The sequence below is a fragment of the Podarcis erhardii genome, assembly GCF_964252035.2.
Source record: "Podarcis erhardii genome assembly, chromosome: 3".
Taxonomy (NCBI): Eukaryota; Metazoa; Chordata; class Lepidosauria; order Squamata; family Lacertidae; genus Podarcis; species Podarcis erhardii.
This window is the reverse complement of record NC_138507.1, coordinates 60,238,533-60,266,413: the sequence shown is the minus strand read 5'-3', so window position 1 is coordinate 60,266,413 and position 27,881 is coordinate 60,238,533. Positions and strand designations below refer to the sequence as shown.

Below are 27,881 nucleotides of genomic sequence, written 5' to 3'. Positions count from 1 at the left end.
CCTTCCCGGGAGCCGCTCCGTCTGCTGCAGCAACGGAACGGGGCGGGGCTCCCGGGGCGGGGCCGCCTCCCGCGGGTCAGCTGAGCGGGCAGGGCGACCAAGTCCGGGAGCGGGGCAAGACAGGCTGCCCTCTTCGCCCCGCGGGGACGCGCCGACAGGCCACACAAGAGGCGGGTAAGGAGCGCCGGGACTCCCCGGGCTGGGGGCGCGCGCGTCGAAGGGCGTCTCTTCCTGGCTCGCTCGCTGCAGCCGCTGGGCGTGCGTGGCGGGGCTCAGGTGGGCGCCGCCCTGTCGCAGAGCAGCTGCCCTCCCCTTAGCTCGGACGGGAAGGGGCGCCCCGTCGAACTCGGGCGGCCAGCCGGCTTCCTCGTGGAGCGGGCGAGCGGAGGGCAGGCTGGCTGGCAGTTCCGCATTCCTATAGCCCCTTGCCTTCCCCGCCTCGCAGGACGGCTCTCTCCGCACGACGGCCTTCCTTCTCCGGCCGTCTGCCTGCCTGCCTGCCTCCGCGGCTCCTCGGGAGTCTCCGCCAACCCGGTCGAGCCGCTCGCCTTGTTTTTCCGGAACTGATTTCCTCTGCTTTCGGGAAGTCATTATGTGGGCGGGGGAAGAGGAAGGGCTGCCCCCCCCCCCGAGATACGTGTGTGTGTGTGTGACACACGCGTGTGCGTGTGAATGAGCTCGCTCTGCGTGTGCGCGCCCCCCAGGCGCTGATGGGGATGAGAAACGAACGTTCTTTTCTGGCTCCCTAGAGCTGCTCCTCCTCCTCCCTTCTCTGGCTGGAGGAGCCCATCATGTGATAGCGATAAGGAATCACAGGGTTTCTTTCAATCAGGGCCTTCGGAGAGATAGTATTAGGCGCGCACCGATGAGTGGATGGGCATGTTGAGGATACCCGAGGCCGCGCAATGCGTGGCAGCTCCTGCGGCGACACATTTCCCGGCGTAGACCTGCTAAGGAAGCCACATAGGCTTTAAACAGCAGCTCTTAATGCTTCTCTATCTGGACTGGCAGCAGCCTCTTGCGATTTGGAGGAATGTAGTTCAGGGCTGTATACGCACAATACATTTAACGCCCATGGCTTCCCTTAAAGAATCCTTTGGAACTGTAGTTTTCCTCTATGGAGCTACAAGTCCCAGCACCCTTAAATGGCAGTCCCCATGATTCTTTGGAAGAAGGCGTGTGCTTTAAATATATATTGTGTACTCTGCCCAGGCAGTTACTCCTGCTTTTTTCTGGCTTCCTGTCTCTGCCTTCTGCCTTACCCCTCGCCAGTGGGCAGCAGTCGCTGCTGCATGTCACTGGAAGATGCAGTACTGGGTGGAGAGATGAAAGGGCTGAAGGGCTAAATGAAAATACCATTCTTGTGGTTAAGCATGCCTATTGAATGCAATACCAGCTGTACATCTCTCCCCCCGCCCCTCTGCTGTAGGAGACAAGTGGCAGAGTGGGGAGGGTTTTAGTGAGGAAAGGATGGATGGGAGAAAGTTAGCCAGTCCCTTCTCCTCTTGTTACTCTGTTCAAACTTGCAGCATCCTGAAGCTGCTTTTGTTTTAATAAGACAAAATACACTGGGGTGGAGAATTTCCTCCGTAGGCTTCCTCATTTTATGAAGATGTGGTGAGAAGTTTTTGAAGCTGTGGCGTGAGTTCTTGCAGCTTTTGAATGCTTGCAAGAATGTGGGGTAGTGGCAAGTTGCTTGAAAAACTGGTATGCCTCAAACTGCCACTGTCAATGCAGTCTCCCTAATAAATAATACAGGGTGATTTTTAAATCGTTTATGGATTGAAACTAAATCTCATTTGGGAACTATGAAGCCGAATGTTGGAAGATTCAGGACGGATAAAAGAAAATACTTATTCATTCTGTACGTAGTCAAACTATGGAACTCTCTCCTATCAGTAGTCAGTGATGGCTACCAACATAGATGGCTTTAAAAGAGGATTTGATAAATTCATGGGGGAGAGGGCTATCAATGGTTCTTAGCCATGATGGCTGTGTTCTGCCTCCACAGTTTGCGGCGGCAGTGTTTCTGAATACTAGTTGTTGGAAACCACAGGAAGGGAGAGTGTCATTGTGCTTGAATTCTGCTTGCGGGTTTCCCAGAGACACCTGGCCAGCCACTGTGAGAGCATGATGCTGGACTAGATGGGCCATTGGCCTGATCCAGCAGGCTCTTTTTGTGTTCATAACTACTTAGCAAGTAGCCTCACAGAATCAGTTGGAAGGGACCAGGAGGACCACTGAGTCCAACCCCCTGGAATGCAGGAATATTTCACCCAACGTAGGGGTTGACCCACAACCCTGAGATTAAGTCTCATGCTCTACCGATTGAACTGTCCTTGCTATCTCAAGAATGTAAAACAGATGAGGTATTGCTGACCGCGTGTCTCTTATCTTCAGTAGGGTCTGAAACAATAAATGTTATAATTCAGTTAAGGACACTTCTTTTTCTTAAAGAAGGACAAAAGAAGGATGAAAATTGCCTCTATAACACTCTGTCTTCCAAGGTATCTTGTGAATGATCTTAAAACTTGGATTGCATATATCTATAAAACATCCCAGGATCTGTCCAGTACGCTGCATTGTTCTAAAATAAAACTGGGCTTATTGAACTGATGGTGTGAACATCTCTGAGAAAGCTTTTTAGGTGGCTGAGTTTACGAATCTATTATTTTTCTTAGACTGAAGTTATATGAAAGAAAGAGCCTAAATCTAGTACTACAACTATTTAATTGCTTTTAAATTCTGTGGCTCCTTGGAAGTCATCTTTGAAAGTCCTATCAATTACACTTTGAATCCAGTGCGGTGTGTATCTTACCATTGATGGTACCTTACGGGTGCAGAGAATCCTGGGATGTTGTGCTCTGACCATGAGGTTCCCAGTAAGAGGGGCATTAACCACTATGACCTTGTAGAGCATGGGTCGGCAAAGTAAGGCCCGCAGGTTGGATCAGGCCCAATTGTCCTCTGGATCCGGCCTGCAGGCGGTCCTGAAATCAGCGTGATCGTTTGGGCTGTGCCATTCTTGGGTGTGTCATCCCCCCCACACCCCGTGGTGGCACCGCCTCCCTTCCCCCTCCCTCCTCCTGGCTTCTCCCTGCCTTTCAGAGGAAGGGAGCTGGGCTTTGAGCAGCCAGACAATCCAAAGCCTTGCTGCCCGTGCGCTGGCCTCTCCATCCATGGCCGCGCTGTGATGGCAGCGTTGCGGGGCTTCAGCTGGAGCTTGGCACGCCTGGCGTCCAGGAAAGCTGGCCCAGAAAGGAGAGGCGCCGCCACCACTGCTGGCTCCCAACCGCAGGCAGAGTGGCAGAGGAGGTAGTAGGAAAGCAGGGGGAGGGGAGGGGCTGAAGGAGAGAGAGAACGCCCCCCCCCCGCCATGTGTACGTGTGCGCAGTCCGGCCCACCACAAGGTCTGAGGGGCCCCCTCCTTAAAAAGTTTGCTGTCCCCTGTTGTAGAGGAATAACTGTCCCTACCCTCTATTCCGAGTGTGTTTCTTTAGGATGCTCTACCCTAGTGCTTAGGGTTGCTAATCGCTACTACTTTTGCAAAACAATCTCAAAAGTTGGGCAACAGAGTATCTTAAATCTCCCATGACTGCGTAGATATACTCCAGCAAGTTTCTTTCCACAGGATAATTAGGTGCACCACCCAGTCGTTGCTAGTAACCATAAATCTCAGTGCAAGACTGTGGGACACTTCAGGCGCCTTAAAGTCAAATTGAAGAGGAAGTACCACCAGGTGTGTAAGAGAGGTGATGCTGCAGTAAAAGGAAATGAAAGAGGAGTTAAAAATAGAATTGAGCTCTACGTCTTGAAAGTTGCCCCATGGGAAACCATTGGTATTGCCCTGAACATGGTCCTAAGCCTGGACTCCTGCTGGACTGGGCTGCCTTCCCACAGAGATGGATTTAGGGCAGTGCAACCAGTTCTGCTACACTGGACCCCAAGCCTAGGGGGTGCCACAGGGCATTGCAACTATGATGGAGTGAACTGAGAAGAATGGAAGGCGCTGAATTTTGGCCTCACACAGGGAGTCGCTGAAATTTGAAAGACCACAGCCCACTTCTGCTCTCTGCACCTGGCTTGATGATTCCAGACTATTCCTGTTTGTCTCCCGGTCTTCTTGGAATTCTTCCCAAGCTTGCTCTTCATTATTGCTATGTATTTGTACCTGCTTTTCAGCAACAAGTCCTCAAAGTGGTTTATGAATTACTGGTGGAGACCATTTTAGGCATGTCAGTGGATGTGTGATTGCTGGTGTGTGGGTCCTTTTGGATCCGGAAGAAGGCAGAATGGGGGCAGGCTGGAACAGGACAGGGTAGGGCACGCACAAGGAGTGGGAATGGAACCCCTGCGCAAAATGCTTGTTTATGATCTCAGCCAGGGTGGGTTTTCATGTATAGATCTTCTACCCTAGAGCAGATGATCACACTTCCATGCCCTATAATTCAGTGGCCCCTTCCCACATTACAAGCCGTGTGGAGAGGTACTGAAGCTATCCTGATTGCCTCGGGATCATTTAGTAGATTGCTCTCATGTTTGAGCACTGAAGCTTATGTGCACAAACCTCTACAGGAGCTTGAACCCTGCACTTTCAGCTCTCGCAGAAGCGAAGGCCCATAGATGTCTACAAATATAGACTTTCCTCCTCAGTGCATGGGAGTGTGCATACCTTTCATGCAAAAGATCCCAAATTAAGTCCCTAGCATCTCCACATAAAATCCTAGTTTGAAACCCTGGAAGACCCTCAGTGTAGACTGAGTTGGATGAACTAACAGTTTGATACTTTGTAAGGCAGATTTCTGTCTCTACAGAAATAGCACCATTTCTGACCTACTACAATCATATCTTGGTTCACAAACGCTTTCTGAGTCAAACATTTTGCTTCCCAAACGCCAGAAAGCTGGAAGTGAGTGTTCAGGTTTGTGAACTTTCTTTGGAACCCGAGCATCCAGTGCGGCTTCTGTGGCTTCCAATTGGCTGCAGGGACCTCCAATTGGAAGCTGCACTTTGGTTTATGAACGTTTTGGAAGTCGAACAGACCACTTTGCACCTCCAGTCCTCCTGCTGCTGCACTGCCATGAGCTAAGAGTGGTTTGGCAGAGTGGGTTGTCCAAATCCTAGACGTTCATGGTTTGTCTGCAAGAGACAAACCATAAGTTCAGGTTCAGACATCTCACTAAGCCAAACCATGGTTTAGCTCATACCACCAGGAGGACCAGTTCAGGAGTGCAGCATCCATGATCTTCTCTGTGAAAACCTTCACTTGTGCACATTCATGCTAAGCCATGGTTTGGCTTACCATTACATGCAAACCAGTTCTGTGCATGAGAAGCTGGTTTGGCAGTTAACTGTGGCCTTATCGTGGAGCTGTTTATATGAGAAAGTAACTACTATTTCACTTTCATGCAACATAGCAGAGAGTAGTTTCGAAGTAACTGTCTTTTATATACTTTCAAAATAACAGTCTATGTTAAAACACTGGGATATCTTTATGTTGAGAGAACATTTAAATGTTGGTCAGGACTCAGGAGGCTTTGTGAGAATTCCGAGTGTAACAATGGGAAAACGTGAGCAGAGGAAGTTCAGTCTTATTGTTATCATCTGCATTTATTTGTATGCTGCCTATGCTCTCATCACACAGAATCATAGAATTGTGAAAAAGTTACATAATTCACTAAGTTACAAAATATAACAAGTAGTTAAGCAACAAGTTAATGAAAACATCTCATAAAATGTACTATGAAATTAAATCCCCTTATAATATGCTATAAGATCTAGCAATATTCCAATAACATTAAAAAAAATAAATAGCTCACCTCCAAAATGAATGTCCTGCTGTTCCTCCAAGGGACTTGGAAAACCATCCAAATGATTCTATGAACATGGTCTACAATCCAAACAGCTTGCACTGTCATCTGCTTAGCTTCACGTAAGTTTTAGCCCTGCAACGTCTGGAGGGCCACAATTCCCCATCCCTGACCTGTCTCTTCAGGCTATTCTCTCTCAAGCTGTTCCTGCATCTAGAGCTTATGTGCATCTCTGCACAGCTCCTATTACAAGATGGAGGCGGTAGTGTAGTGAAATAGATGGTCCATGGGGCTCCTCTCACTGCTTACGCTGGTTCTTTCTGTAATGTCTGAGGCTGCTCATAAAATGAAAGGCATTGTCACCTTCATTGTTGTGCTTTAACAAAAAGTAATCCATTGCTCTTCAGGGTTTTGAAGGCAACCTCACTCCTCGCAAAGCCCTTGGTCCTAGATACAGGGCTTTTTTGTATAGGAAAAAGGTGCCAGAACTTGTTAAGCTTTTTTTTTAGGGGACATCTCCCCTGAAAAAGCTTCTATTCTTAAGCCACCACTGTCCACAACCTCTTTAATGCCATGCTGCCATGCCATCATGCTGAAATGCTAAAGAGGTGCTACCACTCACCAAAGAGGTTCCAGAACCCAGTTCCAGTAAGTTCTGGCTGAAAAAAGCCCTGCCTAGAATTATATGGGGGAAAGAGCTATAATGCCATGTGGCAAGTGATTTGGGGATGGGGGATCTGGCTTATGGGTGAGTGTTTATTGAAATCACATTTCAACCCAGGAGTGTGAGAAGATGCCCATTATTTCTCCTCCACACAGAGCTGATTCACAGCCCCTATTTTCACTCTCTTTTTTTCTTCATGGAGTTTAAAGGACAGAATATGCTTCCCACTTTTATTATTTTCACAACAATCCCATCAGATCAGTGAAGGATGGTTACTGTTCATAATTATCCAGCAAACTGCATGGCCAAACTTCCCCAGCTCAAGTTGATAATTTTATCCACTTGTAGGGAATTAACACAATAGTCTATAGAGTGTCTGTCTTGATTCGTATAAGCTGCAAGCAAGTTTGTCTGGATATGTAAACTGGCATTCTCTGTGTTGATATCCTTCCAAAATCGCCTCTTTTCTTCTCTACTTCCCCTTATGTATCAGCATTACTGGCCTACTGTGTAGTTATAAACAGAGTTAGCCAGATGTCTTAATTGCGCTATAAACCTCTTCTTTACTGCACTTTTGGATTTCCTTCCTAGCCTTTCAAAATCGAACTTGCTCTGCAGATCATTCAAAGGAAATAGGAGGTACCATAGGAAGGGTGATTTAAAAGGGTGATTAAAGTTTTACGTGAACATTGAGTTTTTATGATGCATTTCCCTATTATGTGTAACTTCTTAAAACAGATATTCTCCTTATATTTTCAGGTGGCATTATTGGTGAATCTTTTGTTTATGACCTAGTGTGCATCGTCCCAATCGGCCATGGCGTACAATTCAGGCATCGCTGGGGACCCTAACCAGTTAGCACAACGCATCACTTCAAATATCCAGAAAATCACACAATGCAGTAAGTTCCTTAAAGCTATTCCTATTTACAAATGTTCCTGTCCCTATATCTTTTATTTTTGTCATGGCAGGTTTAGGAGCTTTGGGTGAAATCCAGTGTTTTCCAAGCAGACTTCTGTTTCTCCCTCTCTTCCTCCTAGCCTCTGCCCAGAGGACCACCCAATACTTTGGACCAGATTTTGGGTGGAGGGGTGGCAGCGTGGAGGAGGCAGAGAAAGTCTCATAGTACAAGCAGTCATCTGTTCAACTGGCAGATAGGCACAGTATATTGCCCTTTATTGACGAGATCCTTAACATCTCAAAGGTTTGTGCCAATATTAGTTTTATGTCAGTTTTTTTAAATTCTGGACTTTGTTAGCAAAACCTTCAGCAGTTCTGCAACTATACTTCAATATCTGGTTTCTGGTGAGGTTTCAGGACCTAGTCATGAATTGCACACCTTAACTATCTTATCTGAAGTCTGTTGTACATGTTCTGGGCGGTGAAGGATTGAATTCAGAATGGCCCAGTACTAGGAAAAGGCAGCACAAAATTGAATGGTGTGGAAAGGTGTGTCTAAAAACAATGTACCCAAATGGTCTTCAAAAATCCTCTGTAGATATTTCCTTCTATGAGAGTACTTTGGTCATAAGGCTATGTTTTGAAGAAAAACTGTTATTGTTGGTTTGCATAAATATGTTGGTAAGATTCCCCCCTCTCCCATATTAAACTGTTGTAGAAAAGAAGAAATTGGAAGAGAATACTGTGGCACCTTAAAATACATCTTATTGTCACATAGATTTTCATGGACTGAAGTCCACTGGGCCAGATGAATGTGGAGGAAAATTCATCACTTTGAGAATGGTGCTAGAGATCATGAGTGACACACCATTTGCATGTACATATTGTACCATTATTATTATTATTATTATTATTATTATTATTATTATTATTTGCTAAACAATTTAGCTTTGGGATGATCTTATCAATGCATACCAACTGATTATTCTTCAGCTGTGAGCAGGTGGCTTGAATCCTCATTAAATTCCATACTGTAATTATTGTTGTGACCTTGTTAAATATATGTGCAGCAAGCTCCAATGTAGCATGATGAAGAGGGCACTTTCTGGTTGCCGTGCCCTTGCTTCTCCTTTAAATGATTAGGAGCTGTATCTGCTGACTTATCTCTTCCTTCCTCCTCCCTTACTTTCATCCTTCCTCCTCCCTTTGTACTGGGCCACTTATATTTACTCATACCGCTGTAAAAGATTCACAACGTCATAATCCTTGTGTGTCACAACACATAGCCTTCTGTAGAACTGTGTGTTGAGCCACACCTTCAGAAACAGTAACTGGTAAAAGCCCTTCTATATGCATTCAGATGTTCTTCCATCTGAAAATCCTTTCGATAGAAAGCTAGCATGCTGGGGAAAATGGTAGGCCTGAGGCTTTCTCCCTCACGTGCTAATTTTGGATAGGCAGAGTGTTATTGATGTGGGAAGCATAGTCTTCTCCACTAAGTCATGGTAAGAAATCTAATTCCAAAGAACAGTGTCAGACTGTTTCTGAATGTGTGGATTGCCTGCTTCCCTTTCTCATATACCTTTTCCTCAGGGGTGGGGAACCATTATATTTGTCAAGGGCTTAATTATTTATTTGATTGATTGATTGATTGATATATCGCCCTTCATCATAAGATCTCAGGGTGGTTCACAGAATAAAATGCCGGATAAAAACATGAATGTAAGGAAAACAAAACAGCAAAACAATACCCCCCTTTTACTACTACTACTACTACTACTAATAATAATAAATTTATTATTTATTATTTATACCCCACCCCTCTGGCTGGGTTTCCCCAGCCACTCTGGGCAGCTCCCAACAGAATATTAAAAATACAATAAAATATCAGTCATTAAAAACTTCCCCGAACAGGGCTGCCTTCAGATGTCTTCTAAAAGTCAGACAGTTGTTTTATTTCCTTGACATCTGATGGGAGGGCGTTCCACCGGGTGGGCGCCACCACCGAAAAGGCCCTCTGCCCTTCTCGCAGACACATTTAAAAGGCTGTAGAATATTAATCAGCCCAAGGCCTGGTTGAAGGGCAACATTTTGGCCTCTTCTGTAATGAAGACGCCAGGCGAGTCTCTCAGGAGAAAAGCATTCCACAAACAGGGAGCCACCACAGAGAATGTCCATTCTCAGGATCTCACATGGAGGGGGCACATGAAGAAAGGCCTCAGGCGATGAACACAGAGTTCAGGGCGGTTTATATGGGGTGAGGCTATATTCTCTTGGGGGTAATGTGCTACTGGGGTGGGGGTGGGGTTGTATTATGGTGAGTGGGACCACCCGCTTTTCTCTTCCTAGCTCTCATGCTGCCATGCCACCTTCTCAGTGCTGCTGGGGAAGAGACATGAAGCTAGTTTGAGGGCAATAGGTTTCCCACTCATGCTTTGCTTAAATGACTGGCATCTGCTGCTACATTTGTTTTCTCTCTGGCACATATAAGCTTCTTCTACCAGTTTGACTCATCTTGCTTTATGTGGCAATGCCCAGCCCCTTGGGAGGTTCCCCACTTGTGTGTCATGAAATTCTGAAAGGGAAGGGAAACCACATGGGAAAGAAAGACTCCTGTGCACTTATGGTTGGGCTGGCAGGGCAGATGCTATAGAAATGGTAAAGATGAAAAAGAGGACTGAGTGCTAAAAGAACTTGGGGTGGGAGCATGATGCTGTTTGGAGCTGCTTGATTGATAAAATGTGTATATTACTTCATTAATAAGAACTGAAACAGCTAGTTAAAGAGTGCCCCAAGTTTTAATCACCGAGATGTTTAATACTAAAATAAAATCTTGAAATGGGAGGAGGCTTCAGAGGGGAGATCCCTGAGCTGGAAATGAAAGGGAGTGAAGAGCTTGTCATCCATTTCTTTCTCTCCAAAACTGGTAGAAAGCATGGAAATTGCAAAGCTCGCAGTGGGAGTACTTCTCTCAATAATTTCTCTTTGGGGTTGTCTCAGTTCATAGGGTCCTGTGCTGATCTAGAGACAGAATTGCCAAATAGTGCTTCTTCCTGATTTCCTGCCCCTTTTCCACTTCAGGACTCTGGTATCGCCAAAGTCCTTGAATTAAAAGACGGTGAATGAATGACTGCTAGAAAGTGGGAGGCTCCTTAAACTCTGTCAACATCACAATCTATTTAACCTTGGTAGCCTAATCTGTTAACTTCTGAAGCATTTTGGTTGGAGCTAAATTCACATTGGAATGCTTCGTGGGTCAAGGGAGGAGAAAATAAATTACTAGTACTAGGAATTTGCTGTCAGAAAAATCAGCCCACATGGATGATGTAATCACTGCTTTAGCACCCAGACTAGATTATTACGAAGGTTTTGCCTTAATGACTAAACAAGACAAACAAGTTCTAATGGTGTAACTTGTTTCCCTTTAATTGGACAATTGCTTTGTGCAGGTGATACGTCAGGCCTATGTGATGTGTAAGGAGTTAATTATAATGCAAGTTTTATTTTCAGGTAGCGAATGCAAAGTTCTTATGCTATGGCCATATAATGCAGTTCTTATTGAATGCATTTTGTATCATTAACCAGAACTAGAACTGCTTAGCTTTTGCAAATAGGCTGCATGATGTGCTATGAGGCTAAACGCTGGAGTTTCTGGTTGTAATTTAGCATAATAAACGCTCCAAATTATGAGGTAAAGGCCGGCACTTTTCTTTGAACCTGCTATGTTGATTGCAAAACTGGGGCGGTTATCTTCTTTAAGGTGACTATTGTGCAGTGATTTGAAAGAATAGTAAAACATCTACATTTGACTGTAGTCGAAAACTTCCTATATACCATTTTTCTCCTTCCATTCCACCTAATGGAGGTTGAATCGTACAATATCCTTGTTGTTGGATTGTGACTTCCATCATCCCTAACTATTAGCTACTAAGGTGACTGGGGATGATGGGAGTTGTAGTCCAACAACAGTTGAATTTATTCAGTGGCATAGCGTGGGGGGTGCCAGCTCTCTGCCCCTACTAAAATCCACGGGTTAGGGAGCCCGCGCTCGCTCGGCTTGGCGAGGAGGTCGCGGAAGGGGGAGAGCGAAGCCTTCTGCCGCAGGCAAAAAAGGGAGAGGAAGCCGGGCGGGCTGGCTGGCTGGCGGGGGTCTGGCTGCGCCAGCTGCTGCCGTTGCCGCTGCTGCCGGGCTTTGACAGCTTGGCGAAGCGGAGGAGAGGAGCTTTATGGTAATTGCGGCTCTCTCTCCACTGGCCGCCTGGGTAGTGAGCCGAGCCGAGCTGTGAGTCTGGCGAGGGGGCGGAAAGAGACTTTCCCCCCTTTTTTCCACCTCGCCTGGTCAAAAAGGAGAGCGGAGTCTCCTCAGGGCGCCCTCAGGCAGGGCAGGGCAAGGCAAGCAGAGTGAGAAGGAGAGAGAGGGGAAGGGGGGGGGAAGCAGCCAGGAAACGCCGCGGTGTGGAGGGGGAATCAATTAAGGAGAGAAAGCGAAAAGCCTTGGAGAAAGGGAAAAAAGGAAAGAAAAGAGGCAGCTCCGGGAGAGCGCGGGGGAAAGAGAAGCCTCGCTGCTGCTGCTTGGGAGAGTAAATTACTGTACTTGCCTTGCCCCGGGTTAGGGGGCGCAAATTACTTGCCTTGCCCCGGGTGCTGATAACCCACGCTACGCCGCTGAATTTATTTATATACTGAATCTATTTATTGAATTTATGTCTTGTCCTTCCTGTAGAAGAAGCCCACTCCCATAGAATGCTGCAATAAAGGGCAATTCCTTCTCTAGCTGATACCTGTTCACTGAAGAGTCTTCTCTGTGGAGCTCAATTAAATTGTAAAAATAATAAAAATAAATCTGAATTGTAGGACCATTTTCAGCTAGAAAATAATACATAAAAATGTATTCATCTGGTAGAACAGGAAAACCCTCTATGCAAGGAAGGGTTTGATAACTATCTCCTATATCCTAGGTGACTGACAGACGTATATGTGGGCAGCTGGGCTAGAGGGGAAAAATGTGGGTTAGTAACTCAGATAACTGATGGATATCTGCTTGTCTAGAGGGCACTTTTGCCTCCCCCCCCCCAAGTTGGCTTCAGCACTCTGTGCTAAACTGGTAGGAGGAAATACAGAAGGAAAGAAGAGAGAGCAGTTGGAATGGAGGAGGAACATGCTGAGAGAGGCTGTTGATGACTGCTCTCCATGGCTGAGATCAACAGGGACATAGTTGGGTCCTGTCAGAGAAAAAACATGTGCTTGCTGTTTAGAAGAAGTCTATGGTTTCAAATTGAAACTAGAAGGCACAGCCCCACTTTTGCAAGCTGTTGACATTTAGCTGAGGAGAAAGAGAAGGTCCAGAACTTGTTTGTGCTAACATATATATTTATTTTTAATGAAATGAGGTCAAGAGAAAGGAAAATGCAAAACAAGTGCATTGGTAAGCCCTGCCACATGTGTGTAGTCATAAAAGCCTGCTCTTTATAGAACACTGCTGAAAAACTTGTTGCACAATGCATCCTGCAGAGGGCAGTATTGGGTAACTTTTCAAAGCTAAACATTGCAAGAATCCTAGATGCTAAAATTCAAGCATAAAAAAAAAACGATAAGATTTCATGACAGCTCATTAGCTTTAAAATGATCTTTCCAATTAAACTTCGGTTGTCTAAAGTCTTAATTAACTTGGTCTGCCCTAACTAATTTTTAAGTTAGGTTGTTGCTGTTTGATCAATTTAGGACATGAACAAAGAGAGTATTGTAGCTATGAAAATATCGTAGAATTGTAGAGTTGTAAGGGACCCTGAGGATCATCTAGTCCAACCCCCTGCAAGGCAGGAATATGCAGCTGGTCCATACAGGGATTGAACCTGCAACCTTGGCGTTATCAGCACCATACTCTAACCAACTGAGCTATCCAGGCTGATCAGATGGAATCTCTTCCTTTTGGATTTACCTAGTATTTGATTATGAAAATGACTTGGTATTCCGTTTCAGTCCATGATCTTGGTGTTTTGCGTTAACATGGTAGCGAGCCTCTAGCATAGATGTGGAAGGGGTTACATAGGCAAGAGTTGAGAGGATCATCTGCTGTAAGTGGTGTGCAGGGCACTCACTCTGCATCATGTGCGCTAAATGCAAGGGGTTTCCCGTAAGCCTTTAGCGCCTACAATATAGAAGATCCACAACGACAAACACTTTCCTGTTAGTGAATTAGGATGCTTATGTCTGTTCAAGATGGCCAGCAGGTGGCATTTATTCATAATATGTGCAGCGGAGCTGTATCCCTATTCTAACCACATTTCTTTGCAACTAGGATTCATTCTGCACATCTCAAAGGGCTTTGCACTTGTGCCTTGTGGAACAGTAAATGGCTCCTGAAAGTCAGCGACTTTATGAATGGGTATCATGGTCTGAGTTCCACTGAATGTGTGATTTCCTCAGGAGTATGTTCCATATAGTAATGCCTGACTTCCAACTTGCTGTACTAAAAAGGACTGAGACGTGGGAAACGTAGGTTCAAATCCTGCTCAACTGTTCATATGCTGTATGGTTGAATGAGGGTAGTAAGATTGTTCTCAACTTTGGCTCCACATACTGAATGAACATGTGGCTCACAACCCATGGGCTCCACCCCTGACACCTGTATGTTTGGAACATAGGGAGTTGCTTTGCTGAAAGTCAGATCAGTTGTCCATCTAGTCATATTGTTGATATGACTGGCAATGACTCTCCAGGGTTTTAGGAAGAGGACTGGAAAGACTTGGGCTTTTTTAGGGGGGGGGGATCCAAAGGGCACCCAGGATATTACAGGCCCACTAGCTTATCTTCCCCTCTTGATTTGAAGCATTCTTTCAAAGATAACTTTTATCAAGCATATAGGTGGACAAGAATTAACGTAGTATCTGCAGAGGCAACTTCTATCTCAGTAGCCTCTAGGAGCTATTTGCCTCCACAAGCAAGTAGATGGGGATGATCAGGTAGCCACTAGTTAATATTGATAAGCCTAGAAATCGCAGGCTAAGAGGAGAAGCAACCTTATGAATCAGTAACTAGCTAAAGAACAGACAGCAGAGAGTAGGAATAAGGAAATGTAAGAAGTGGGCTGCCTCCAAGGAATTATATTGGTTGCCAGGGCTGGAATTAGGGGTGAGCAGTGAGGTAACCAAGTTTACTGATGACACCAATTTATTTAAGGTGGTAAAATAAAATAAAGCAGTGATATTGAAGAGCTCCAAAGAAAGATCTTTCCAAATTGGGGAATCAACATTAAAATGGCAAATGCAGTTCATTGTAAGCAAGTATAAAGGGATGTGCATTGGGGCAAAAATAATAATAATCTCAACTTCAAATATATGCTGATGGAGTCTGAGCTGGTGGTTACTGACCAAGAAAGGGACGATAGCTGCGCTCCCCTGCTAGAACCTTCAAACAAGCTCAAGAAAGGGATCAGGAAAGGGATTGTGATTGTGGTGGATAGTTCAGTGAAGAAGGTGAATTCCTTTTGGGGAAATCATTAGGAAGGGAATTGAAAATGAAGCAGCCAATATAATATTGCTTTTTATGTACATGATGCAGCTACACTTGAAATAGTTTTGGTCACCGCACCTAAAGGATATTGTAGATTTGGAAAAGCTGCAGAAAAGGGCAAGCAAAATGACCAAGGGGTATAGTTAAATTATGGAATTCACTGCTACAAGATGTGACGATGATTCCCAACTTGAATGACTTTTTAAAAGGGATTAGACAAATTCACGTGGGATATTATCAATGCATGTAGTCATGATGACAATATATAAATTCCAATGGGATGTGGATGGTGCTATGGTCTAAACCACTGAGCTTCTTGGGCTTGCTGATCAGAAGGTTGGTGATTTGTATCCCCACGACGGGGTGAGCTCCCGTTGCTCTGTCCCAGTTCCTGCCAACCTAGCTGTAGGAAAGCATACCAGTTCAAGTAGATAAATAGGTACCACTGCGGCGGAAAGGTAAATGGTGTTTCAGTGCGCTCTGGTTTCCATCATGGTGTTCTGTTCCGCCAGAAGTGGTTTAGCCATGCTGGCCACATGACCTGGACAAACACTGGCTCCCTCGGCTTGAAAGTAAGATGAGCACCGCAACCCCTTAGTCGCCTTTGACTGGACTTAACTGTCCAAGGGTCCTTTACCTTTACCTATATGACCTCCAGTATTGAAGGCAATATGCTTCTGAATACAAGTTGCTGGAAATCACACATTGAGGGAGTGCTCTTGCACATATATCCTGCTTTTAGGGTTCCCATAGGCATTTTGTTGTAGAAGAGCATGTTGGACTAGACAGGATGGACAAAAGGTGCGTTGGGGCTCTTAAAATGTTTTAAGTTTAAAAACATGATTTGAAAGGCTTTCATTTTCAGCAGTTCAGCTGTAACATGATCTTTTTTGTGTACGTGTATGTATAGCTTTGCTTTTGAAAACTTTGCTGAATTTGACCTACCACAGCTCTGTCAACTGGTATATGTTTCTGAATTGTCAATTAGAGATGCATGAAATTGTGGTGGAAATGTATCATTTACAAAAACCCTCTTCCTCTTTTTGCAAACAGCTGCAGAAATACAAAGAGTACTGAATCAACTTGGAACGCCACAAGACACGCATGAATTGCGGCAACAGCTGTAAGCGCTTCATGAGATGACCTTCATTTAACTGCATTGTAGATAGCCTCTCAATATGTGTTCCTGTCTTACTAAAGTGCTCTGTGTCTTTGAAACATTTGAGAACAGAAAAGGAGTGTGGGGATAAACCAACATCTTATCTGTATGTTGACTTGTTAATCCTCCAAGTTGCATTGTTGGCACTATTAAGCACCCAGATGGTGTTGGAAGCAAGAATGTACAGAGCCAACAAAGCCCACTGAGGTTCTTTTAAAAGTTCAAACCACTTTCATGTTTGCTACTTCCGGCATTTTGGAAATGACTCTTAGGCTTTTGACAACAGTTTCAGCAAGTTAGGTTTTGTTAAGTGATGCAAAAGTATAGTATAGCATGAAATCAAAAGAAGAAATGCATTCTAAAATAACTGCGAAGGAGAGAAAGAAAGAAAGAAAGAAAGAAAGAAAGAAAGAAAGAAAGAAAGAAAGAAATTAATTAGGAATGCATTGTTTCTACAGTGTGATGTTGGCAAGTGTCACTCATGCACCAGAAGGTTATGTAGATTATCAAATGTAATATTTAGATTAGCCTGAAGCCACATGATTATAGATGTATACAGTCGTGTGCCTACAGGTTTTTATTGGTGGTTTCTACAGATCTTGGTTGTTAATATCTTTTCTGCCCCTGCTCATTAGTGAGAGATTTGCTGCAAATAATGATAGAATCTCCTGAAAGAGGGGTGTTGGGCATATATATACATGGACATTAAAAGAGCTGGCTTTGCAGTTAATATCACTGGGCACGCTAACTAATGCCTACCAACTTCCACTTGGGCCTGATTACCAGTGCTTTGTCCAGATGTAACGGGTAGATCAGGGTGCCTTGTGTTTTTTAAAACAGGAAGAGTTTACTGCAACCTGTTCTCTAGATGGCCTTTTTCTTCAATAGACGCAGGAGCTGTTGATTAAGGAATGCTTACAGTAATCAAGTACATCATGTTGCTACTCAAATCATGTTCTACATTAGAATATGTTTCTAAGGAAAAGAAGTAACTTGTGATCATAATTCCGGGGTGGGGGGGGGCGCGAGAGAGATATTTTTACTCTTATCCTTTTCCAAATAAGAATATGTAAGCCTCCTCCTGAACATGGTGTTAGTCATAATTTAAAATGTTTTCTCTCTTTCCCCTTCCCATATTGACTATTTACATTTTAAAATACTGAATCTACTTTTCATGGCCCATCTATCAACCTGTCAGACAAATGCAATCTTTATCATTTTTTATTTTTTTTAAAAAAAATTTAAAGCAAAGTTTGGTCCACTACTTCTCAATTCTTCATTCTTGGTTTCTATAGAAGTGGAACCAGCAGTTATTTTGCAAATATTAAATAATATAGGTGCCTTTCCTGAAGATTTATTTCTAAAGATATTCAGCAATGGAGTAAAAACGTTGGTTGAGTAATCCAGTCGCTGAGCTATAACTTTCTGTTTTAGGCAGCAGAAGCAGCAGTATACAAACCAACTTGCCAAAGAGACAGACAAATACATTAAGGAGTTTGGATCTCTGCCTTCAATAAGCGAGCAGGTATAAAAATGTGTTATTTTTTTTAAAAAACAACAACTTAAAACTGCCTTTTTCATTTCTGCCATGTGTGTTTGAAAACATTTTACTCCTGAGGCATATCAAGCAAAATACATTAATGGAACTTGGTTTGTAGTATAATTAAGAGGCCAAGTATTTTTTGAACTACTAGGATTATAGGATTTACTTTGGTACAGGCACTTGGATTATGATCATTTTAATCATTTTGACTGCAATCCTGTGCACAGTTAGGCTGCTTAAATCCTATTGACTTTAGTGGGGTTTAAGCAGTCTAAATATGTGCAGAACTTGGACATTTTTGTCTTAACTGTGAGTGTGCTTGTATGGTATTATATGGGGAAATGAAATTAACATTCATTTCAGGGCAATTGTCTTACAGCCATTCTAACAAATAGCTTAATATTTTCTCATTATTCCATCAAAAAGAGTACAGGTCTGCCTGTGTTTGGCTTTGAGGAAGGAATAAAAGCAGAGGAAATCCAGCACTACTTCATTGGTGGGGAACCTGTAGCCCTCCAGATATTGTTGGAATACAATGGACATTATCCCTGAATGTTGGCCATGCTGGCTGAGGCTGTTGGGAATTGGAGTCCAACAATATCCAGAGAGCTGCAGGTTCCCACTTGCTCAAAATATGTGCAATTATATAGCGTTCTCCTTCAGCGTCTTCTATATCGTGTTAAAAATTGAGGCGTCGTCATGTTAACTCCGGGGGAAATTATTTTGCCAGTCATCTCACCACCGTCATACTGGTGGCATTTTTATGCTACAGGACACACAGCACAAAATTTCTCTCATAGAGTAGTGCTTAGGTGGGGCACTACTGGTTTAAATGACTGCCTCTCTTGCATTCTTGCCTCTTTGTCAGAAGCTAGAACCCAGCATGGACTAGGGGATAGCTACGGGGTGCCAATTTTGAACTGTTGCTTAGCGATGAAGCCCTTTACACTATCGTTAATGCATATTAATTGCAGATCTTTACTGTGGGTCCCTTTCAGGGGAAGGGGTGTACATGTGATCCTGTTCCAGCATGGCACAACTTAAAATTGCTGTACTTATCCACCTATCTGTGCAAGTGCTGGACTTTCACTGCGATCCATTCCAAAGCCTTGATGTACAAGGCTTTGGCGTCCTAAAAAGCACCATTCATTGGCCAGAGGCTTTGCAGTAATAAAATGCCCCTCCACAACTTAGATAAATGTGTGTTCACCACACTGTATAGTTAAAAAGAAAGCGGGGATGCATCGATGTGTAGAATACTTTTGTCCATGTCGCCCCTGACCTTACTTGATGTCTGCCTTAATGAAATGTGCAGTCATATATGCTGCTTCTGTTCAGCAGCTTGTAGAAAACTCCTACACTGAATAATAAACAGATGACCAACTCCGGTCCAGTTAAATAACAACTGTACAATAAATTTATCTTATTTTATCACGTATGTAATATATATTACATTTTGCCCCTTAGCGTCAGAGAAAGATACAGAAGGACCGACTTGTAAATGAGTTCACTACAGCACTGACGAATTTCCAGAGGGTCCAAAGACAAGCTGCTGAGAAAGAGAGAGAATTTGTAGCCAGAGTGCGAGCCGGCTCTAGGGTATCAGTAAGTATATACCAATGTGTGTGTGATGTTTCCATTTACAGTTCTACCTTGGAAGCCAAACGCCTTGGCTCCCGAAAAAATCGGCTCCTGAACGATCAAAACCTGGAAGTTAGTGTTCTGGTTTTTGAACAATTTTCAGAAGCCAAACGTCCGCTGCAGCTTCCGCGGCTTCTGATTGGCTGCAGGATGCTCCTGCAGCCAATCAGAAGCCACACTTGGGTTTTCGAATGGTTCTGGGAGTCGAATGGACTCCCGGAACACATTCTGTTCAAAAACCTAGGTACCACTGTATAAAATCTGTTTCAGTGTTTTAACTTTTGCATGTTTTAAAGTAGGTTTGTAAATCTTTATTGGTTATACTGTTTTACCTTTTATAAACCACTTTGAGGGTTTTCTTTACAATCACGTGGTACATAAATTTTAAAAAATAAACAATAAACAAATTACATAGAATAATGGAGGAATCAGGGTAGAATTTATCATTTCTCTACTCTAATACTAGTTTAGCAGTCATCTCCATATTAGGATGCATGGTGAAATGTGTGTTTCACATGCAGTCAGTTGCTAAGCTCCATTTGTGAAATGAATGACAAGCTCTTGAATTTAAAAAGTTGTGGCTTTTTAAATTGTTATTATTAAAGCACCAGATAATCTCCTAGGGCCGCAAGCAAGGGTGGAGCTTTTTGGTCGGGGTGGAATAGAACACGGGAAGCTTTCATGTGGTCAGAGTTGGGTTTGAATACAATAGCATGCAGGACCCAGAAGACCCTGTCAGCATGCCTGATTTTGTCAGCATGTGGCTCTGCGGGCAGTTGCCTGGGGAACACGGTGTGGTTTCTCATGTTTGTTGATCTGAAGCTGAGTGATATTTACGTGAGTAGGAATTACCATGTGATACTCCACATAATTGCAAACAGGTCTCAGCTAGTAGCATCCACGGCAGCAGAAACTAGCATAAAGGTGAAATAAGCTTTTGCAAGAATTGACACCCAAGGCTGGATCTAGAAGCGTTTCTGTTTAAAGCATTGTAAGTTTAAACGGGGAAAACAGGTAGAGAAAAACGGGACTTCACGACGCCATCTGGTGGCACAATGTTATATATATAACGCATACAGCACATATAAATCGCTTTTTCTTTACCTGTCTAGCTGAGTCCTAAGATCAGTGCTTTTTTCGGGGGGGCGGGCGGATGCAGGGGTGCACATACCCCTAAACATTTTGTGAATCTTAAGTTTGGCCTCATTGAGGGGCAGCATTTCAATATGAGTAGGAAAATGAGAGTACCCCTAAACATTATTTTTTTTTTAAGAAAAAAAGCACTGCCTAAGAGAATATAAATTCATCCATCTTATTCTATCATGGCTGCTCTACTTTGTGCATTAAATATTCCATAACTGTTGGGTATGGTCTAGCAGGGCCCAGACCAACCTAATGTGAGCAAGAAGTTAAGGTGGTTCTAAGAAGTGTTATGACACTGAAGTGGTCTTGCTTCTTTTCTGTTTTACTGATTTTTTTTTTTGGGGGGGAGACATTGACTTGGATCCTAAGATGAGTTAAGTTAAAGAAGTTCACAGAAGGAAGTTTTCCCTCTTCTTTTTCCACTCCAGCTACAGCCACCCCAGAAACCATTCTGGAGAGTCTTCCTAAACAATGTGGGAGGAATAATCCAAAACTGGGCAAGCATTTATTCCAGTGTCATTTTTCCCCCTAGTGTAGAAACTTATACCTGCAATTGCATTACTTTTCCCCCTTCAGGGAGTGCTAAGGATATAACACAAATTAAATTGGGCTGATCCAACTTTTCCTTTTTCCTTATACCTTCTTTTTTGTGGATATGTCATATTGAAGCAGATGTAATTCCATGCCTCAGAATAAGTTGTTTTTCCATCTCTTAACTTTGCAGGGTGGTGCCCCAGAGGAAAGCTACAAAGAAGGAACACTTGTGTCCTGGGACAGGTAGGAAGTGCTGTAAAACCTGACATTGTTTCATTTATTGAATTAAGTAAACTAGGTAAAAAACTGTGCGCACACATAATATTGCTATAAATTCTAAAATCACTCACAAGTAGGCAATAAAACCTGTTGAAGTTTTTTTTTTATGAGGTGTCATAAATGCGGTGCTTTCACTGCCAAAGTGTGATGTGATCTTAATCCTGTATTGTTCTGATAGAAAAACTTAACAGTTTTTATATGTATTTTCTCTTAAGAGCTTCCATTAATGACTTTCACTCGGTGGGTACTGTGTGTGGTATTCAAATAGGTCCCACAATCTGGTTGTCAGTGGCAGCTAGCAATCAACATTCCTGTGTAAAGTATATTAATTAATAATCTGCTTGGATATCCTGTGTGCTTTAACTTATAGCCAGCCTCAGACCCAAGTACTAGAAGAAGAAATCACAGAAGATGACCTTCGTCTTATTGAGGAGAGAGAGTCTGCCATCAGGCAGCTTGAGGTGAGCAGAGGGCAAAGTTTAGAAATGCACTGAGATCAAGAGCGGAATTTTCTTTCCTTAATTTGAGAGTGTATTTTTAAAAACTTCTCTTGTGGTATTGGTTCTCCCTACCCAGTATTTGTTGCCCTTAAGTCTTGTGCTTCCATGTGATTGATTGAATGTCAGTTTCTAAAACCAAAGAAAAGGTCTTATCCTGCTCCACCTAGTGAACCATGCTCACCAAAGCACATCTATATTTCAGAATTTTAATTCCTAAACCATAAATGGAATGAAACAGTGTCTAAGTAAAGATAACAATTTTTTTTTGCTAAATGGCAGTCTAGGTCTACTTGATCCTATTGATTTCATTGGAGGAATTACACCTCTGATTTGTCTAGCTAAAACAGGGAGACTAGATTGTACCTTTAAAAAGACATGGATTGCACAGAATTGAACACTTGGGTGTCTCGTTAACACAAAGCTATCTGGACTGGAATTGATCGTGATTATACCCTAATTAATTAGCTAAAACATTCCATATGCAAACACATGACATCCAATTTGTTTTCCAGATATGTTAAAAGTAGCATGATGAATGTTAAAGGATTTGTGTGTGCTGCTTGCTGTTTTGTGGTTTCGTAGTCCAACCCTCTCTTTCCCCTGACCATTTGTCCTGTCACTTTTTCCATTTTTTTCTACACGTTGCTGTGAGCGAATTCCTGCAGTTGTGCTAAGGGCTGTTGGAGATGTATAAACATGAACATCTTCTGTGTTTACAGGCAGACATTTTGGATATTAATGAAATATTTAAAGATCTGGGGATGATGATTCATGAACAAGGAGATGTGATAGGTAAGCATAACATTTGGGCACAGTAGCTGGATTCAGTTAGCATCTAGAAATCTCCCGGTAATTTGATAAAAGCTAGAGTTAGCTGTTTCCCAATCATCTGGTTAGGCAAAATTTGGCTTGTGAAGAATCTGAATATGCCCATGCGCCTTCTGGATTTTATTAACTGACATGTAGCTGCCTTATATTTCAGGCTAAAAGAGATACAATATGAAATGCGCTTAAGGGGCTGTTCTGTTTTGTTGTGGGAAAAGTGTACTTCAGCTTGGTTTCTTGTATTACAACTTACATGGTTCTTGATAGCTTTTCACATTTCAAAGGAGCTGTGCCCTCCTAGGATTAAATTCAGAGCATGTTCAGAATGAAGAGTTGACAGAAAAAGCATTATGCATAAGAAAAACCTATGTTTTAAGTATACATTTTATAGACCTATACATTAAGCTCAGGAAGGAGTTGGACTTTTAAACAGATTTTTTTAAGAAAAGAAAAACTGAGCCTGCATACCGAGTGGGTGAGCATTGCCACCACGGTGGCCTTAGTTGCAGTCATTTTTGTCCAGGATACAGTCTGTTTCCACAAGTTGGTTATGATCATACCTTGGGGAAATAGCTTACGTTTTCCTTCTCTGCATGTGTAACCAAAGCCTATTAGTTGGGGTGAAAAATCCTAAGCACATTTAGTAGGAGTGGAATCACACCTTTTTTTAAAAAAGTGGGAGGACAGTAGAGGGCTGCCATTAAAAATGATGATCCTGCATTGAGTCCCACCCCCCTGCCACTACTTAAAGTTACCCACTGTAATGTGTAGTTCAACTTGTCTCATGTCCCAGTATCAGTACAATATGTATGTCCCTGCCAATGCCTCATCTTTGACTACTGCCAGCAGGAACAAATAATGCACATTGTAATGATCTCAGGTGGAGGCTCAGGTAATTCCGCACTCCCATGTTGGAAGAAAGTGCAAGGTAGGTCAAAGGACTGCAGGGGCTGCCCACACATGTAGCAGCCTCCCACCAGAACTGCCTGTGCATCTGACTGGTATGTGAATCAGCCAGTTGGATCACCATACCCCTTCTCATGCTAGCCAGACACCCAAGTTGCAGGGGTGCGATGTCAATGGGTTGGTATTGTTGGGAGGGTGTATGTGTTAAGCTGAATGAGCCATCATCCGCCCCGTGTCCTTTGTTACCTGCAGTTTTTTCTTGGTTTGTTTCAGCTGAACGTTCTTGCAAATAAGTGTGCTTAGGATTGCCCCCTCTTTCCTGTGTCATAGTCAAGTAACAGGACTAAAGATGTAAGGTTCCAGAGCAATCTCTGTTACTGAGAATTTCACTCTGCCTTCAGATTAAAGCCTCTGTGGTTTATTTTTCTCCTCAAAGACAGCATAGAAGCCAATGTAGAAACAGCTGAAGTCCATGTCCAGCAAGCAAATCAGCAGTTGTCCAGAGCAGCAGACTACCAGGTAAATATGAGCAGATGCAGCTAGATTATGTTGGGAATTTTCCATCCTTTGATTAAAAAATTGAAGCTTAATTCTCAGATTTACTAAGAGGCTAGCAATGTGAGGTACAGGTGACTCACTCTCCTCTAGGCCATATTTTTAATGATCGTTTTTAATGCTCTGCTTTTCCAACAAAAAAAATCAGAGCAGTTTACAATCGTATTAAAAAACACACACATACTAAACATTCCATTTGTAATAAGGGAGGCAGGATGAGTTAAAGCACAAATATACACCGCTCAAAATCATGCATGGACAGGAATATCTTTGTACGGTTCCTGAATGCTGACCTAGAAGGCAACAAGCAGACCTCTTGGTTCCACAGGATGGGTTACAGATGTGTGGTGCTGAAACAGAAAAGCACCCATCTTTCAACCTCCAAGGCACATTGCTCCATCGTCTTCAAAGACAGACGGGTGCCAGCAACAATTTAATCAGCAGCTGCCTTATCTCAAAAAAGTGGAGGGATCCAGAGAAGGACTTCCAATGCAGATATGACAAGGGAATTATATGAGAAGGTGGTCCTTCAGATGCTTTGAGGCATGGCCATCTTGGGTTTTAAATCAAAACCATCACTTTGAATTACACTCACACACCAGAAGCCTTGCCAACTCCTTTTGGACAGGCAGAAAGCCTTTGAAGGCAGCTCCATGTACGTTAAACCATGCCATGACCAGAAGATGGATAACTGTAGCAAGCACTTTGTTGCAACTTTTCATGGATAGCTAAGTTGGGGAGATGCAGTTTGATCCACAGGTGCCACTTGGGCCTCCGTGGATAAGGCCCAATCTAAAAGCAGTCTCAATTGGCAAGCCTGATAATGTAGTACAGTATTGGGAAACATTTCTCAGGCAGAGGGCTGCATTCCATCATGGTCAAAGTTCAGGGGATTCAGCAAAAGCAGAAAGTGGTTGAGAACAGAGACCAAAGTGGGTGGAGCAACAAATGCGACTTTTACCTTCGTACAGTAAGAGTCGTGTGTTGCAATCATAAGAAGGTCAAGAGATCTCTACACGCACAAAACCATCCTCTCTCCAGGCAAGCAAGAACTATGATCCCAGTTCAAGGATACATTTCAAGCCCTTAAGGAAGGGGAAGCCCAGGACTGCTGACCAGGGGACAGCCCTGAGGCACAGACTGAAAACATTTGTTAACCGTAATGACCATGAACCTATTTAATACACTGCACTGAAATGGAAAGCAAGTGGCTTTTAAGAGGTGTGCTCTCACGTTTATTGGGCAGACTGTCCCATCACATGTATAGTATTTATAAAAACTAACTTTAGCACAGTTGTGAATGTTACATTCATAAAACCTACTTAGTTCTGATTCCCCAGTAGTAAGATTATTCTTTTTATGAGCAGAATAAGTCATGTGTAATCTAAAAAGTTGTTGAGAGATTTAAGTACCACAAATTTTAATAAGTTTCCCTATGAGTTGGGGTATTTCAGTTTTTAAAAGCAAACTATTGAGTGCCTATAACTTAGTCTTTTCTGTAAATCTAAACAGTGACTAAGGCTGCAATTCTAAGCCAATTTGCCTAACAGTAAATTGCATTGAATTCTGTAGGACTTATTTCTGAGTAGACACAGTTAGGATTGCATGTTTGCTAGCTCGAAATCGCCAGAAACCTCTAACTTGGAAGTTCTCAACTTGCACTCTGTCTCTCAACGAAACATGTGAACTGTCTCAGTTTTGGGTTCTGTAGGGTTTTGTTAATGTTGAGTTTTCTATATGGAGGGAATTTGCTTCAAATGGAAGAGCAATATTCAAACCATGGGTATCCCCACCTGAAGTCTGAAATGTTTAAACACAATTTTCCATGCCACTGGTGAGAACTGGATGGTAGATCATCTGACGATGGAACACTTTGAACCGTTCAGTACAGGAATTTCTACGCTGACAATCTCCTCTTTTGCTTCTCCACAGCGCAAGTCCCGCAAGAAATTGTGTATCCTCATTCTTGTGCTTGTTGCAGGAGCAACTATCCTTGGCCTCATCATCTGGGGAGCAACAAAATCATGATGTGCTAAATTACGTAGTAGAGTTTCCAGTCATGTCTCATTGTGAAGCTGTTCAGTAAATGATGTGCCCATCTTTATCACTTCTGCTTTGTCACAAGATGCATTTTTAATCCACGAGTGCTTCCCCCTCAGCTTGTGTAGTATGATTAATTTGAATTCATCGCGGCAATGTAACTTGCCAATACTCGATCAAGGTATAGGCAACTTCTTATATGGTGCTTACTACTCTTCTCTTTACCTCCAGGTGTGGATCTGTTGATCAAGTAGGCCAGGCTTACACACACACACACACACACACACACACACACACTTACTTGTCTTGCAAGGTCATTCAGCTGAACCCTTTAGAGACATCATAGAGGGGCTTGTGAGCAGGATGCAAATTGTCAAACACACTGTTTGATATGTCAGCTTAACACCCAACTTTATAGGGCCAAGTTAATTTATTGCAACAATTAATTCATCAATCACATTCAATGACTGTTACTATTAACCTGTATCTCTGGACTAAGTGAAACATTTCTTATTTCTGAGATCTCTCTCTCTCTCTCTCTCTCTCTCTCACACACACACACACACACACACACGGTCCCAAGGATTTCTTTCCATAAACTAGTGGAAATCTCTGCCCACTGACTGACTCTCTGCACAGTTCAAATCTAATAACTGGAGGTTGGAGCCTTGCTTCTGTTGTTATCTTTCTGACTTAATCTTTCTGAAACTTTTTTGGATTAAATGTGCAGTTTCTGTTTTACAAAAGAACGGTATCTTTCTCTTCATATTTTGATATTAAAAACCTGATACTGGGTATCAGCAAACTTGGCAAAGGCTAATCTAGCAAAAAGGGTTTGATAATGATAGGCTGTGTGTTTGTACTTATCTTTAAAAGATAAGTCTTTGGAATACATTTAAAAATTAGCTAAGATTTGCACCTTAATTTATGTACTTGTTAGGTATTTGAAGTTTAAAGTATATGGGCGAAATTAATATGTATAGTGGCTTAGCTTCAAACTTGGCCCTCTGATTTGAATCTCCAATAATGTACACATTCCTGACTAGAAAACTGTTTTTAGTTGGTTTGTGACTCAAGGCAACACAGCTGGATTGGGGCAGTGGGGGATTCACAATCATGGATTTGTATACTTGTGAACATCTGTCCAAGATCCCCCACAGGACCAAAGCAGCTGAGAAGAAGGAAGCCATTTGGATTGGGAATACAGCATGGGGACAGGATCAACCATGTCCCATTTCATGGCCCCAATCTGAAGGGGAAAGGGTTTGCCTCTGCATTTACCCTTTAAAAACAACAACAGGTGATCTGGTGATGGATAACCTCAATATCTTTACTACTTTGGTCTTCATATTCCTGTATATGATGGTGACTAGTGAAAATTCTGAGTTGTGTACTGCTTGAATTCAGGGCTCTCAGGCCAATATAAACATCAAACCTGGTGTTTTTGTTTTTAACAAAGTGATTGATCCCTCATTGTATTAGTAAGTACTAGGAGTCCAGAACAGAGTTTGGAAAGTTTTGACTTCCAGATGATTAAGCTGAATTTAATTCTCTCAAGTCCTGAGGTTTTTTTTATTTAAAGAACAACTTGATTATTATTATTTTTGGTTCCGTTTTGTAGTAACATATATTGGAAAAGTTATTCATTGTTATCTGCGAACTAATCAGGTTATTTTTTAATATATTATTGAAGTAATTAAAATGTATTGCACAAATATTATCTCTAGCTTATACATCTTTTGTATGCAGTTTGATAGAGAAGCAATGTTTACATGATAAGCTCTGAGACTTGTGATTTGGGGAAAACTGAAAGTATCTACAATCTAAATTTGGATTACACCATCTAAATAAAGGCAATTTTGAAAGTGAA

General features: G+C 42.8%; 1 protein-coding gene across 2 annotated transcripts; it reads left to right on the top strand.

Annotated features, from left to right (window-relative positions):
* Window positions 1–28: 28 nt before the first annotated feature.
* Window positions 29–27,881, top strand: STX7 (syntaxin 7). 2 transcript variants are annotated; one of them, XM_081856005.1, is made up of 10 exons: window positions 29–174; window positions 7,234–7,375; window positions 15,940–16,009; window positions 17,480–17,570; window positions 19,056–19,193; window positions 21,097–21,149; window positions 21,556–21,646; window positions 22,405–22,477; window positions 23,853–23,935; window positions 25,904–27,881. In XM_081856005.1, the coding sequence occupies exons 2-10, from the start codon at window positions 7,291–7,293 to the stop codon at window positions 25,997–25,999; spliced, it is 780 nt and encodes a 259-aa protein (XP_081712131.1). In that variant the 5' UTR covers window positions 29–174; window positions 7,234–7,290; the 3' UTR covers window positions 26,000–27,881. The 2 variants fall into 2 exon arrangements, with proteins under 2 accessions (XP_081712131.1, XP_081712132.1); XM_081856006.1 differs by having other exon boundaries at window positions 51–170.